Consider the following 16426-nt stretch of genomic DNA (forward strand, 5'->3'; position numbering starts at 1 on the left):
TCAAGAAAAACCTAGCACTTTTAATTGGAGAATACCGACACTTCTCAGAGATGAGCGGGTACTCCGGTGCAGAGTACATGCGCTTCTATTTTTCCATTTCAAGCACAGGAGTAGATGCTAAGTATGGCGCTATCGCATAGCAAAACACTTATCATATGCGACGTGACACCCCCTACTCTTCCTCTATGGCTCTTCCACAGAATAGTGTGAGGATGGCCTCCCGCAAACAAAAATACAGTTTACCATTTTAGCTGGCATGAACACAGTCATAAACAATTCCTGGATTTAAAGTATTTATAAAAATAACGTATTTACATATTATGTATTGACCAATATATGTCACCTTCAAAATTCTAAATCTGTCCAGGAGTAGTTTGTGCTTTGGAACATGCAGGCCCTTAACAAAATATGAAAAAACGGAACAAACATCAGAATTGGCTTAAAATATTATTCCTGGCCTGGAGACTCTTGGCAACAATTCCCGTCCGACATTATTCTCTTCCTCACACGTGCAGGATCTGACTGGTTTTGCATATGGGAGTGCCTCATGGTTGGTCTTTGAGCCCTCCCTCCCCCTCCCTTTATATTGGTGAGGCTTATATTGATTTGGGCACAGGGTGTTGTCGGGACGCCCGCTAGTTCTCTCTCACCCCAAGCTGGCTCTGCACGGGGTGTCTTTTGGAGGTGTTTGCCTTCTGTGTCCTGGTCTCTTCGCCCGCTGGCATGGAGGGTCCGGGGTGCACTAGTAATGTGATTATATGACACCCTGCCATGTCTAAGACTCCTTTACACTTTGGACTCATTCATCGCCTCCTACATGATGCAGTCGAAAGCTACAAGCCCTAGCATGCAAAGTGCTGTTAGCTAAAAAGGTCAGACTTTCTGAAAGTATAAGAGCTAGCTACCATAGGTCTACTTCGCAGACCCCCCCCTCCCCAGTGCTCCATGGCACCTATCACCCAAACCCCACTGACTAGCTTTGGATGGTGTACTTGGAAGCACACCCTCTCCCCCACTCTCTGCTCCTCCATTCTGGGTTGAATCTGAGTGCTTTTGCTGTGGGTGTGAGGAATGGGAGGTGAAGGGGCAGGTTGCAGGGGAGCAGGGTTAGATTTGATTTGCACTGCGTTTATTGATCGCCTCCATGTCAGAAAAGTGGTCCAAGATCATGCGTGACATCTTTAACCACCAGCCCTATTGCATTCTGGAACTTGTAGTTTCCAGGATATATTTATTTATTTATAAGTATGGTTCCCACATTTCCAGCGTAGAAAACAATGTTAGCTGAAAAGTCAGAACTAGTTGAAAGTGATACACATGGCATGGGGCTAAACGCTATCAGTTTGCCATGAGAAATGACTGAAGTGTAGATCACCACAGAACTTAAGAACAACCCAGTGAGAATGCATTTTAAAAATGCAAAGCAGTGAACCGGGGTTTCGTAGGAGCCCACTGCTGGTGCTACTGAATGCCTGGTTTGCTGTATGCCAACCTTGCCTAGTGTTAAGTCTTGTTTCCACCCCGTGTCTACTTCTTCCACCACCCTACACTTTATCTCTTTCCCTCACTCTTGAAAGCTGTGCTTCATCCTTTTTTTTCCTCGCTTTGTCCCCATTTCCCTATATATCTCTTCCTTCTTTTTTCTTCCCGATATGCCTCGCTAGGTTGGTCTGTGTCAAAGTGGGATTATGAAAAATAAGTCCTGGTTCCCAAAAATAAGTGCCAGTACCCACCACCTGTAACTACAGGCAGGGCTGGCTTAAGGACTGGTGGCTCCCTCTGCAACAGTTTATTGTGGCGCCCCCACCCCATGACCTCCTCCTCGGTTTCACTCACTACCACCCGGCAAATGTGTCCTTCATCTCCCCATCGCTCCCCTTTCACATACATTCATGTGTTTTAAAGCACTTGCAAAGGCTGGCTTTACTAATCCACTCAGCTAGCTACATAAAATATAGGGGCATATTTAAGAGCCCCTAGCGCCATTCTAATGTCACATTAGCGTCATTTTTCTACGCTAATGTGGCGTTAGAAGGCCAAAACCGATGTGCCATATTTACAATGTATGTACAATAATGTATGCAAAGGTGGTTTCCCCCCGTTAGGGGGTGGCCAAAAAAATGACGCAAAGAAATCTGTCATTTCTTTGCGTCATTTTTTCTGGCATTTTTAACGCCTGGGTGCTTTGCAGGATTAGTATCAAAATATTTTACGCTGGTCCTGCAAAGCGCCGGACTAGCGTCAAAAATTCTGACACTAGTCCCCAAACTACCACCATGTTGCTCCGTATTTTATATACATCGCACAGATGGTGGTGTTAGGGGAATGCCAAGGGGTGCAAGAAAAGTGGTACAGCACTGTGTGAAGTGGCACTTTTACAGCCTCTAGTGCCATTCTAACCCCACATTAGTGTACAAAAAAATGTAAGCAAAGGGGGCATCCCCCATCAGGGGGCCCAAAAAATGGCGCAAAGAAATCTAACAGATTTCTTTGCGGCATTTTTTTCAGCACTTTTAACACCTGCTCAGAGTAGGCATTAAAAGGAGGCTTCCATTGGTTACAATGGGCCTCTGGGTGCTTTGCAGGATTAGCGTCAACATTTTTTATGCTAATCCTGCAAAGCGCTGAACTAGCATAAAAAATTCTGACGCTAGTCCCCTAACTATCGCTATGGTGCGCAGTATTTTAAATATGACGCACACATGGTGTGCAGCGCTTTTTTCAAATATGCCCCATAGGGCAGTGTTTAATTTGTAAATAAAAAGGTGCTGATGCTGGTGCCCAAAGCCCTCCTCTTAAACATGCGGCTGCTGTAATTAAATGTGTGAACACAGAATACTGAGGCAACGTAATCCTGAAGCCATCTCGGGCCTCTTCAGTCAATTTACAGGCATTCCCTGCCCCTTCAGCTCGCTCTTGAAGATTTCTGCTTTTTCCCATTGTGACGCTTTTTCGTTTTTCTCTCCCTCTGTCTTTCCCATATGTGTCTTTTTCTCACAGTAAATGCTTGAGGCAAAAAATAAGCACAGGCCCTCAAAAATAAGTGCAGGTCCTCCCCACCGGAAACAACAAGCACAAATTAAGCACTGCCAAAGCGGCATATTTAAGAGCCCCTAGTGCCATTCTAACGTCACATTAGTGTCATTCGTATACACTAATGTGGCGTTAGACGGACAAAAAAGCTGTGGTGTATTTACAAAGAGGTGCAGTGCATGCCCTGCGCCACTTTGTAACCCTTTGCGCTATATTAGGCCTGCGCCAGGCATAATGTATGCAAAGGGGGCATCCCCCCATTAGGGGGGCCAAACAAATAATGCAAATAAATCCTCCTGCACTTTTAACGCCTGCTCAGAACAAGCATTAAAAGGTGGCTTCCATTGGCTACAATGGGCCTCTGGTTGCTTTGCAAGATTAGCGTCAACATTTTTGACGCTAATCCTGCAAAGCGCCAGACTAGCGTAAAAAATTCTGAAGCTAGTCCCCTAACTACAGCCATGGTGCGCCATATTTTAAATATGACGCACATATGGTGGCGCTAAGGGGTGCAAGAAAAGTGGCTCCATAGTTCTGTTTTTTTGCAGCAGGAAAATTAACCCTCTATGCTACTTTATGTTGAGTGAATGCTGCCACTGGGCAAAACTCCCATCTCTCTCTCTCTAGCAGGAACATTAATCACAAGAGGTATCTTGACATTTTAATTGTTTCTTGAAGGCTAAACGCACAAGAAACTTTTCAGCAGGTGCTTTTAAATCATAAGTTTCTGAAGTTATTGCTAAACACAGCGCCCCCCTGAGGTCAGCGCCTGGTGTTGCACTGCTCGCACCGCCCAAAAGCCGGCCCTGACTACAGGCACAAATTAAGTGCTGCACAGTGCCCGAGAACAATGGCAAATTGTTTGGTCACACTGGATAGGTAACAAGACGTCAGCAGATTGATGTGTCTTGATGAATAGTATTTTCCATCTGACACCCATGAAGTGATGCATCCACTGGACTAGGTAGTGTTAGGATTTTCAAAAGAGATTAACAAACAGTTCATCCTTTAGAGAGAACGCCGTCCTTCCATTGTTTTGCCCTTGCAGGCCACCCCTGCGTTCTCCCAAGGTGCAAGTGACAGTGGATTGTGATCTACACCACCTCAGTCATGTGGCCCCTCTAGCCACCCAATATGGTGGGGGGACACACGAGTGTCGAAGAGGGCCGGGGGCAAGCTCCAAAGGGATTCTACCAGTAACCTTAGTGATAATGGTCTGTTTAAGTGCTGCCAGTACCCTTTCCCAACTTGAGGAGCCATTGATGATCTGAAGGACGTCAGGCCGAGATTTTACACAGGCATCCGGATCCAAAGGCGTTGAACAGTAGCCATGGATTCTCCTGCTATTTTTATATGATGGCCCTAAAGTTGTTTTTAACTCTTCTGGTGAAGTCCACAGCTCCTCAGAGTGCCTGAGGACGTTAAAAATGCCTCAGTTTAAATATAGAAGCATTGTAAATTGTGACAATCCCTCATAGCGAGGAAGACCAATTCAGTGTACATTTCTTTGGTAATTGTCCAAAGGGTGAATAGTTATTTTCCCCACCCTATGACCAAACGCGTTAAGCCTCTGTCCCGCGCAGCTGAGCACCAGACAGTGCTGTTAAACCTCCTGGCTCAAAAGGCATTGACAACATTCTTTGACGTGCTTCTAAGTGGTGACAACCCATGAGACTTGTCAAAACACCTGGGACCAAGGCGTGACACTGGATCTTAGCCAAATACCTGAAACCACACCAAAGAAATAGATTCTTGGGACACCATGGTAGATCATAATGATTAAATCTCATTAACCAAAGACAAATTTGCAGTGATCTTAGAGTCACCAATATAAAAAGACAAACATGCATATGTTAGCAGTTTCAAACAAACAAAGGTGAACTTAAGATCTAACTCTTTAAGTGGTAACTGTGCTCTGGTTTTGGTTTGCTAGGCTCCATTTTACAGCACCAATAAGAGGTTGTAGGAAGTTGGCTCTGTATATACTATTTCAAAGTAAGAAATAGTGTGCACAGAGTCCAAGGGTTCCACTTAGAGGTAAGATAGTGGCAAAAATAGATCATTCTAATGCTCTATTTTGTGGTAGTGTGGTCGAGCAATAGGCTTATCAGAGGGTAGTGTTAAGCCTTTGTTGTACACACACAGGCAATAACTGAGGAACACACACTCAAAGACTTACTCCAGGCCAATAGGTTTTTATATTGAAAAATATATTTTCTTAGTTTATTTTAAGAACCACAGGTTCAAGATTTACAAGTAATACTTCAAATGAAAGGTATTTGAGTTAGGTACTCTAGGAACTTTGAATAATCACAATAGCATGTACAGTCTTTGTAAAAATGGCAATAAGCTATTTTAAAAGTGGACACTGCATAACTCAACAGTTCCTGGGGGAGGAAAGTAAAGGTTAAGTTTGCAGGTAAGTAAAACACTTACAAGTCTCAAAGTTGGGTCCAAGGTAGCCCACCGTTGGGGGTTCAAGGCAACCCCAAAGTTACCACACCAGCAGCTCAGGGTCGGTCAGGTGAAGAGGCCAAAGAGGTGCCCAAAACACATAGGCTTCAATGGAGAACAGGGGTGCCCCGGTTCCAGTATACCAGCAGGTAAGTGCCCGCGTCCTCGGGGGCAGACCAGGGGGGTTTTGTAGGGCACCGGGGGGACACAAGCAGGCACAGAAAGTACACCCTCAGCGGCACAGGAGCAGCTGGGTGCAGAGTGCAAACAGGCGTCGGGTTTTAGATAGGAAGTAATGGGGAGACCCGGTGGTCTCTTCAATGATGCAGGCAGGTACGGGGGGGGGGGCTCCTCGGGGTAGCCATCACCTGGGCTAGGCAGAGGGTCACCTGGGGGTCACTCCTGCACTGGAGTTCGGTTCCTTCAGGTCCTGGGGGCTCCGGGTGCAGTGTTGGTTCCAGGCACCGGGTCCCTTGTTACAGGCAGTCGCGGTCAGGGGGAGCCTCTGGATTTCCTCTGCAGGCGTCGCTGTGGGGGCTCAGGGGGGTTGTCACTGGTTACTCACAGGCTTGCAGTCGCCGAGGAGTCCTCCCTGAAGTGTTGGTTTTCCACAGGTCGAGCCGGGGACATCGGGTGGAGAGTGGAGAGTCTCATGCTTCCGGCGGGAAACGTGAAGTCTTTAAAGTTGTTTCTTTGTTGCAAGAAAGTTGCAGATTGTTGAACAGGGCCGCTGTTCACAGGAGTTTCTTGGTCCTTGGTTGCAGGGCAGTCCTCTGAGGCTTCAGAGGTCGCTGGTCCCTGTTGGATGCGTCGCTGCTGCAGTTTTCTTCGAAGTTGGGAGACAGGCCGGTAGGGCTGGGGTCAAAGCAGTTGTCGTCTCCGTTTCACTGCAGGGCTTCAGGTCAGCAGTCCTTCTTCTTGTTAAGGTTCCAGGAATCTAGTTTCCTAGGTTCTGGGGAGCCCCTAAATACTGAATTTAGGGGTGTGTTTAGGTCTGGGAGGGCAGTAGCCAGTGGCTATTGTCCTTGAGGGTGGCTACACCCTCTTTGTGCCTCCTCCCTGTGGGGAGGGGGGGCACATCCCTAATCCTATTGGGGGAATCCTCCAAAATCAAGATGGAGGATTTCTAAAGGCAGCGGTCACCTCAGCTCAGGACACCTTAGGGGCTGTCCTGACTGGTGGGTGACTCCTCCTTGTTTTTCTCATTATCTCCCCTGAACTTGCCGACAACACTGGGGGCTGTGTCCAGGGGGCGGGCATCTCCACTAGCTGGAGTGCCCTGTGGCATTGAAACACGAAGTTTGAGCCTTTGAGGCTCACTGCTAGATGTTACAGTTCCTGCAGGGGGGAGGTGCTAAGCATCTCCACCCAGTGCAGGCTTTGTTCCTGGCCTCAGAGAACACAAAAGCTCTCGCCCCAGGGGGTCAGAAGCTCATCTCTCTCAGCAGGCTGGCACAGACCAGTCAGTCCTGTACTGAAGTATTGGGTAAAATACAGGGGGCATCTCTAAGATGCCCTCTGTGTGCATTTATTAATAAATCCAACACTGGCATCAGTGTGGGTTTATTATTCTGAGAAGTTGGATACCAATCTTCCCAGTATTCAGTGTAGCCATCATGGAGCTGTGGAGTTCATTTTTGACAAACTCCCAGACCATATACCTAGTATGGCCACACTGTACTTACAATGTATAAGAATAGACTTAGACACTGTAGAGGCATATTGCTCATGCAGCTATGCCCTCACCTGTGGTATAGTGCACCCTGCCTTAGGGCTGTAAGGCCTGCTAGAGGGGAGACTTACCTATGCCACCAGCAGTATTTTGTGGGCATGGCATCCTGAGGGGGATGCATGTCCACTTTGTCTTTTTCTCCCCACCAACACGCACAATCTACAATGGCAGTGTGCATGTGTTAGGTGAGGGGTCGCTTAGGGTGTCACAACATATGCTGCAGCCCTTAGGGACCTTCCCTGGTCACAGGGCCCTTGCTACCACTGGTATCTTTTACAAGGGACGTATCTGTGTGACAGGGGTGTGCCAATTGTGGAAACAATGGTACATTTTAGGTGAAAGAACACTGGTGCTGGGGCCTGGTTAGCAGGGCCCCAGCACACTTCTCAGTCAAGTCAGCATCAGTATCAGGTAAAAAGTGGGGGGTTACTACAACAGGGAGCCATTTCCTTACAGAGGTCCTATAAATGAAACTCACAATACGAATAATCAAATCACCTACAGGATTTCAGAATCTGTGCAATCTGGGATCAGGCTATATAATCCCCCCCCCCAGGAAGAGCGTGTAAACAAATACGTTACAGTCTCTCTGCTACATTTAGTTGCAGGAAGTGGTTGCAGAACTTGGCGCTGTAGGTTCCAACATGCCTCAAGTTATCCCCATCTGGTGAACCATGAGATAGGATTTTAAAGAAGATTGTGTTGGTTGGAAATCTGGCCACCACAGTCATGACGCACTGCCTGTGGTGGCAGATGGCACATTCTCGTCTCTGATTGGCTATTCCCTGCTATTGTTCACACAAGCAATCCCTTTAATCCCCTCATGCAACCCCATAACGATTTAATGAATGGGAGTCGATTGGGTTTAGAGTAAAAGAGAGGTCCTTATTTCTGTTCCTATTAAGCCACTTTTTATTGGGAGCTCGCCCTCGCTAGTTTCGCAATCCTTCAGTAGTCGTTCTAATATAATTCTATAATTACTTTTGGTGCCCTGCCTTCACATGTTTGCAACAAACAACAAATTGATGGATGGAATGCTTGAAATAATCTCAGAAATTGGTGATCATTAGGGCTGCATCCATGATGATTTATTTTGCTCATTATCCCTGTAAACACAGAGACCATCCATTTGCAAATTGGTCTTGGTCCTAACCCAGTAGGAAACAGACAGCCCAAACTGCTAGTGAAGGCCCTCACCGGAAAGGCACACAAACAACCCTAAACCAATTTGGGCCTACTGAGGCCTCACCATTGAGGTATAGAGTTTTCTAACCCAGTGAACACAGAATCCTCCTCTGAGCATATTGTTGCAATAGGAAGTTTCCTGCAATACGTTGACGGATATAATGCTTGAAATATTTTCAGCCTATTGCCATAACTCTGTGCTGTTTTCCACTTAGTTTTTTGCCCACTTTGCCACTCTTGACAAAGATCAGTTGTATGCAAATCCGTCTTCATGTTGCTGTAATAGGAACAGTCCTGTCTGAACTCCCAGGTAGGATCCTTCCGGATAGCAACACCAGCAATCCAAAAACATGAAGGACTGGGATGTAGCCTGATTTAATTAACAGTGGCTAAGACAAATTCAAGTATTCCACCAATCACCTTTTTTTGTTTTCGTCATTGCGACTCTCTAAGTGCAATGGATATACCCAGACAGGGGTCCTGTGATCACTGTGCCTTTGTAAACCAGCTATACCTCACTCGCCTCACTCATGAGGCCTAATTAGGCCTAAGGTGGTGTGGGGGTACTTGTGTTCCCATCTGGAAGTGACCTGGCTTTGTACTGCTTTGATCTGGCCTGTTCCTTCTGGAGCAGATTCCGAATTGATTTGCATATAGCTGGTCTCTGTATAGAGCAAAATAGTGGGATAAACGATGGACTGGAATGCACCCCAAGTAGTTATCAGTGTCTGAAAATAATTTAAGCATTCACTGCACCTTTTTGTTTTCCCCATTTTCTTCAAGTGTTGGCAAGAAGTCAGTTGGAGGGAAATTAATAAAATCACCTAAAATAGGATAAATACAAAACATGGCGCTGAAATTCATGGGCATATCAAATGGTTGCTCAATGAGTTAAACATCTCAAAAAGTGGTACTGGCCTTCTAGAAACCTAGGTGTCCTGAGTGTCCGTCTGTTTTTATGCAGAAGTTCTCCCTCCATGCGCGATACACATATGAGGCTTCTGTGCTCCTTTATACATAGATGTCCTCCATTCTTCTGTACACATGGGTAAGGTCTACTCACTGTTTCATAAACCGCGTGTATTCTGTGGTCGTAACAGGGGTCTACAGTTTTGCTGTGCTTATATAGAAGGGCTCTTGTCAGCGGTTCAGGACATAACAAATGAATGAGGTCCTCCTAGTTCTGCACATGTATACAGTGTTTCCTTTTTTTGTGCACATATGAGGTACGGATGTGCGCAACTATTTGTACTCAAGCTTAATCTTGCTTAAAACCTAATGATTATGCTATGTCTGTGACACATCATTTCTGTGCTCACAAGACACTTGGGCCAGATGTATCAAACATTTTGATCGCAAAAATGCGTTTTGGTATGTAACAAGTCCTATTTGTAATTCGGTAACTTGTTACCGAATTGCAAATTGGATTTGCGACTCTATACCGATTCGGTATTAGGAAGGGGCGTGTCAAGGGCGTCCCTTCCTAATACCGAATCGCAGAGGTATGTATGGTTGTTTTATGACCGTGAATGCGGTCGCAAAACAATTGCAGTTATCACCTGCTTCAAGTAGGTGGTCACCCATTCCCAAAGGGAAGGGGTCCCTAAGGGACCCCTTCCCCTTTGCAAATGCATGTGAAAACGTTTACTCTTAAAAAATTAAAAGAAAACTTTTCAATTTTCATTATTAAATGCATCCCGTTTTCCTTTAAGGAAAAAGGGCTGCATTTAAAAATAAAAAATAAAAGATTTCTTTATTGAAAAGCAATCACAGACATGGTGGTCTGCTGAGCTCAGCAGGCCGCCATCCCTGTGATTGTAGCCATTCACAATGGCTCGCAAATTGCGACCTACCTCATGAATATTAATGAGGTAGGACCATTTGCGAGCCCTTGTGGATCGCAGTATGAAACTTCTTGGAGTTTCATACATTCCAATAGCGATTACTTGATTGCGATCCGCAAAAAAATCGCTATTGGATAAAATGATACATCTGGCCCTTGGTTCGAGAAGAAAATGTGTTGCGTAACTATGGCAATGGATGTGTGCCACAGCTGAATGCACTGTGCGAGCAAAACTCATGACATTGTAAAAACTGTATGGACAAAACATTAATTTGGCATATTGGGCCTTTTGTACGCAAGAAGATATACCTCCAGTACAGTTTTGTATCCATCTGATTGCCCTGCGTAGTAAGTGTAACATGCATAATTGCAATGCTTTAAGTGCAAAAAAGTGGACTATTCCACCCACCTCTAAAATGAGGCCTCCCTATTATTCATATAGACACAATCAAGACGTGTGTTTATGTGAATACTCCTCACTGCTTCTGTACTATCTTCTCATTGCTCCGATACATGTCCACGGGGTCACCTCAGTACTCCCATACATGTTTCTTAAGTCCCCTCATTGCTTGCTACAGAAATGTACACAAGTCCTTCTTCGTTGTTGTCATGCTATTATGTACTCCATCTAGCCATGCTGTATTTGTTGTATGACACTGTCTCTTGTGTTTTATCCTGCAGCATCTCCTGGGTTTGAAAGATCAGATTCCTCTTCAGACCAGTCGCCTCATCTGCTCTACAAACCTCATAGAAAAAGTGGCAAGTCACAGGGTGGGTCTACCCCGACAAGCAAGCACCTGCCTTCCTTGGGCAGCCCCTTGACACCCACAGAGAGCCTCCCCAGTCCAGTTCTAGACGGTGTCACCAAGAAAATCTCTAAAGCTGGTCAGTCACCCCCTGGATCAGTTTCGAAACATGGCCAGAGTTTGGCAACAAGTTCTGCCTTTTGCTCTACCCCTGTGTCTTCAGGGTCACCCTCCAGAGAGGAAAGGAGGCCTAAGAAGGCAAATGCAGGTGCACGCACAGAGAGCCAGAAGGAGTCAAACAGAGAGGGACTGCCTGAGTTCCATAGCCCGAATGGTGACAGGCGATGGAAGATTCACCAGAAAATCAGCCAGGACTTTGAGGAAAAAGGTGGTGGTACTGGTGACCTCTTACATATGAGAACAGAAAAGAACCTCAAAGCTGGGCTTACAGGTCTCTCTTCAGAGTCACAGACTGGGAGCTCTGCTGAACTTTCCTCCAGCAGCGGGGTCTACGCCTCTCCCGGTGAAGATGAATCCACAGATGATTACTCGAGTAGTAGCTGGAACTCTGCTCTGGCCAACCAGGACTTTATGAAGCTCTATTGGCCCAACCAGGTAGACAGAGAGGATGATCCCTTCCATCGGGCCTCAGATAATCTAAAGGAAGTATCAACCGAGGTATCCAACCTGCATATGGACCTCCTCGGGCTGCTTTCACGTGTAGACTCTGGTAAAAGGACAATCCAAACAGGCAGGGGAAGCCCAGAGCTTTCCTCAGTCTTGAGGATGCAGGGGAAGGCTGGCCGAGAGGTTTCCTTGGAGGCGTTGGTGGTGGAGTCTCAGGGTGGACTACTCGTGATGGCTCAAAGCTGGGAATCCCAGCTAGTCGGTATACTGCAGAAGGTAACCAGCAGCCTTAATGACTTGGAGATGCTGAAAGGTCAGAACATATCATTGATCAGAGACAGTATCCTGTCAAAGAGCAAGGAGAATCCTACACTTCGACCAGCAGGCAACAGACTGGGCGATAATGCTGCAGAGGCCAATGTTGACAGCACAATTCAGGCACCTGAAGGTAGGTCTTAAGAATTTGTGGGTAAGTTCAGTGATGGGTTTTGTGCACTGGCCTTTGGGGCGCATCTTGGGAAGAGCTAGTTATTCAATGGTAGATTTTTTTGTGCCATTGGATTACTTCTTGTAAGGTACTCGACATGCAATTACTTTCATTCCCTTTTTCTGTACCCAGCAAACCCAGGTGGAACTGACCGGGTAGCTGACACGAGGCTTTGTTTGCTCTTTTCTCACCAATATCTCTTCACAAAGAAGCACATTACAAACATAAAATAAAACAGGTTGCTTTAGCAAGTACAATAAAAATTGCTGAGCAATCACAAAGCATGAACATTGACTGCGTACTTCTATGCTGATATTTAAAGAGTCTGGGAGGTTTGAAAGAAATCCTTAGCTCCTAATTAGCTCATCGTGAAGCAAGCCATGATGAGGTTTGAATAGCCTTTCCACTAAAAAGTGAGGAAAGAGGACAAAATAGAGGTGTTTGTCTCTATATTGAAGCACCCCTTTTATTTGAGTATCAGCGTGGACTCTGTTACTGTGCTACAGGTGTTTAAAAAATGCAGACTTGTTACATTACCACCAAACAGTATCAACTACCTTTGCTATTTATCCTAGCTTTTCTATACAAAAATGTTAATTTCTTTAATATTTTTGGGGGTTATTCGTGACCTCTCAGAAGTCCAAAAAGCCACAACTACATCTAAGTCGTGTTATCTCAATTTACATTGTTCTCCTTACTACTAATGACCCCATGGTGCTTCAGTAGGTAGTTGGTGCAATATCGGGAAGCTCCATTAAACTAGAGACATTTCATAACAAAATGTTGCAGGCGTTGAGCATGTCTTCTGGGGTTAAAAAATAATATTAAGATAATTTGCTAGAAACCCATCTAATTTACATAGTGCAGCCTTTGCATTCCTGATATATTCTTTAAGTTGGATAACAATGTCTATTTCACTCTTGTCGTTGGCTTTACTCCGGTCAACATATTCCTGTTGTAAATGACACTTGACCAATTAACTTTGTTAGAATTGGGGCTCCGTTGGAATTGTTTCCCCATTACAAATAGGTTAACAAGAGATCTCCAAACGTCTGGTTAAATCCTTTTGGACATACCCTACTGTCGTAGTTTTCTGTGATTACCCCTAAAACTGTGAATTTGCTTGAGATCAAGGTTGCTGGCCAATAACAGTGGAGAGATGATTTCAGTTGTTGCCTCCTTCGATCTCCTATTATCGTAAACCTAAATAATTTTTCTCCTAAATGACATGAATGATTTTCAAGGTGGCTTAATTCTTTAGCTTTTCTATTAGACCTGTTTTCGCCTTTGGGTTTGACTCATAGAATACTTTGTAGGTAGATGGTGTAACTAGTGTATAAACTGTGGTAATATCAAGATAAAATGGGAGGCCTGCCATAAACATTTTAAATAATTGGGCTAAAATACACAACTTCTTCAAGTCAGTGGTCATTTCATTTATATTGCAGGGCCGAAGGTAGACCACATTTGCATCCAATTTAATGAAAGAAGTGTGACTAATACATACTGTAGACTTGACATAAACTGTGTATCTCATACAGTATGTGTGTTCTTCCATGAAACCTGTCGGATGTCCAAGGTATCCAAAGCACCCGAAAGAGCCATAATGTTGCTGCTGTCATGGGTACTTGTGACAGGAGAAGCCCCCCGTCCCTTTAACTCTGCTGCTGATCAACCACTAAAGAGCTGTGGCTGACAAAAGTCTGTGGAGCTATATCATTTCCAGGTTCAGCCACCTTATGCTGTAGTTAGTACAAACATGTTTTTTTAAATGTTTTATGGGACAGTCTATAAGCTGTCCCTAACATGCATGGGAATTATATTTCACCGTCTCCTTTCCTGATCTGACACGTAATAAATAAAACAAGTGGAACCAGGATGACAACATCATGACCACAGTTTCTGCTTCTGTTGTTTGCCAGTAGCCGGCCCCACAACAGATACCTCAAGTTCCGAAATGCCTTCTCAAGTGTAAAAAATTCCCACACTGAATCAATGTTATATTGCATATGTTTCTTCTTCTTTTGTTTAATGCACTCTATGTGTTATCATTACAAAATTTCAAGCATCACTTGCAGTCTTGATTCCAAAAATACACTGATGATGAACCTATTTACAAAATACTCTTGCTTACAAAAGAGTTCATATATATTTTTTTCACAGAAATCATACTCATACTTGTTGCTGTTTCGAACGAAAATGTTATAAATATATCTAATCTGATTTTTTTACATTGTGTCCTTAATGTCCCTACTTTTGAAGTAAGTACGATGATTATTGACATACAGGTAATAGCAATATCCTCCAGTGAACTTTAATCATCTTCGCATGCATCTCCGAACAAGTGGGCAACGATCTAGCTTTTAATTTGCAGTGACCAGTGATCTTGCGACATTCATGATCGTCAAGTATTAAGGGAATTTCTGCCAGTTGTGAACTTGCAAGAATTCCAAGCAAATCATTGGTATTCTCATTGCACCATATATAAATACCTTCCTCTGCATTTTAGTGAGATTAACTCTAAGCAGGCGATTGTACAAATGAACCTGAAGGAAACAACATTTTATGGAAAATTGCTAGAATTAGTGACTAAAAGCCAAAAGCGCTAGAACAGCAGCTCTCAAGTTGCTTCGTAGAAGGAATGGTGTCACCTTCTTCAGAAGAGAGAGCTGGTGTTAGGAATGGGGTTTCTGGTTGGCTAAAGTAGGCACATAAGCCAGGCAAAACCCACCACTCTTGCCAGGGCAAGTAAGTAGCACATCAAAGATAACTTGTGCTCACCCCATTGTTAGTTTGGCACAGGGTAGTCGGGCTTATCCCCAGATGTCATGTGTAAAGCGTTTGTGCAACACACTCACACCAGTGACACAATAAATACACCACAAAAGAGACTCCACACAGAATTATGTAAAACATATAGGTGTTAAATTGTAAGCATAGATCATGAACCAACAAATTCATAAATCATAGATACTGTGCATGAACCATTGGTCGCAGTGCCATTGTTCATAAATATTGTGCATATCATACTATCATGTGAATAATACTTGTTACTCTGGGCAATGCAGCATCTGACAGTGACATATCTCACAATGCCAGTGTATACTTGGGGCATGAAAATGCAGTAGTAAATCACAGGAATATTCACATTTCACCATAAATGCAGGGATGTCATGAGTAAACAGATAAACCATTGCGTTAGTGGATGCTATGTCCAGGATTAGAAACCAATGTAGCAAAGGGTTTTTCCCCTAAATCCTCAGACATCATCATAGTTACTCCATAACTGGATAGAGTAGAAACACCTACACTAGTAGGGAACTGCACCTCTACTGCAAGATATGCAGTCACTTCTAGTGGGGACAAACCTCATTAGCTGAGTGCGGAAGAGCCGTCCATTGAGGGCCCACATGGTAAATATGGCGCAAGTCCTCACAAGGTCAAGGTGAGAGGCTTGCACGGTCTGCAATGCTCCCCCAGAGCCGAAGGACAACACAGCATTGAAGTCCCAGCAGGATGACCCCTCCCGGTTTCCTCCGGGTGTAAGGGTTTAGGATGAAAGCAGCTGCCTGGAAGGTGAGTGGCACAGCTGCTGGCATAGTATTACTTTTGTATTGGTCCAGTGCGCAGGGTGGCTGTCACTCCCTCTGGGACTCCTACCATACCTGAAAGGGCGGCAGGTGGTCTCCATAACCCTGCCAATAATTGTCCCCTCTGGGTGCTGGTGTCTCCTTTACTCTGCACAGCCACTCTCGTGCACGTCCTGGATGGGTGTCACGCTGAGGGGAGAAGGGTGTCATCCGGTCGTCCATCGAGGTGATAGGCCTGGGGAGGGTGCCTTGGGGCTGCACCTCTCACCAGGGAGTCGTATGGTGTGGCCCTGCATTGGGTCCGCACTAGTGAATTTCCCGGCAGCTTACTGTGACGCAGTGTGGTTGTTGAAGCCCGGGTTGAACCACAAGCCCAGGACTTCCCTCGGTGCTGCCACGGCCAGCAGAGTGCGGCACTGGGGGAGGCAGGGGAAGCATGAGTCAGTCCTCAGCACTCTCCAGCGCTAAGCCGTTAAAAGTAAAGTGCTCTCCACGTGCTGAGTGGAATAGTTCAGCGCTCAGGGGAAAAAAGAGCACCCACCACACGCTGAGGGTTACAGGGCACTGTAGTGACAGGGCCAGGGGCAGCAACCAATACATTCAATGCGCTGGGCCCCTGGGAGAACACTTGGGGCACCAAGGATGCCGTAGGCCAGCACATCAAAGACAAAGGGTGGTGGTTCCTTCTGGTAGTCCTGGTTGTGTTGAGTGAACCCATAGTCAGGAAGC

The 16426-nt window shown here is 45.3% G+C and overlaps 1 protein-coding gene across 4 annotated transcripts in view; it reads left to right on the plus strand.

The window, feature by feature from the left end:
• LOC138304376 (cytospin-A-like) overlaps positions 1–16426 on the plus strand; it is a 167330-nt gene that overhangs the window by 22552 nt on the left and 128352 nt on the right. For all 4 annotated transcript variants that reach the window (XM_069244363.1, XM_069244365.1, XM_069244364.1 and 1 more), the window contains one exon: positions 10929–12068. In XM_069244363.1, coding sequence (XP_069100464.1) covers positions 10929–12068 — 1140 coding nt within the window. The remainder of the gene's footprint in view (positions 1–10928; positions 12069–16426) is intronic.

This window comes from Pleurodeles waltl, chromosome 7 (assembly GCF_031143425.1).
Source record: "Pleurodeles waltl isolate 20211129_DDA chromosome 7, aPleWal1.hap1.20221129, whole genome shotgun sequence".
Lineage (NCBI taxonomy): Eukaryota > Metazoa > Chordata > Amphibia > Caudata > Salamandridae > Pleurodeles > Pleurodeles waltl.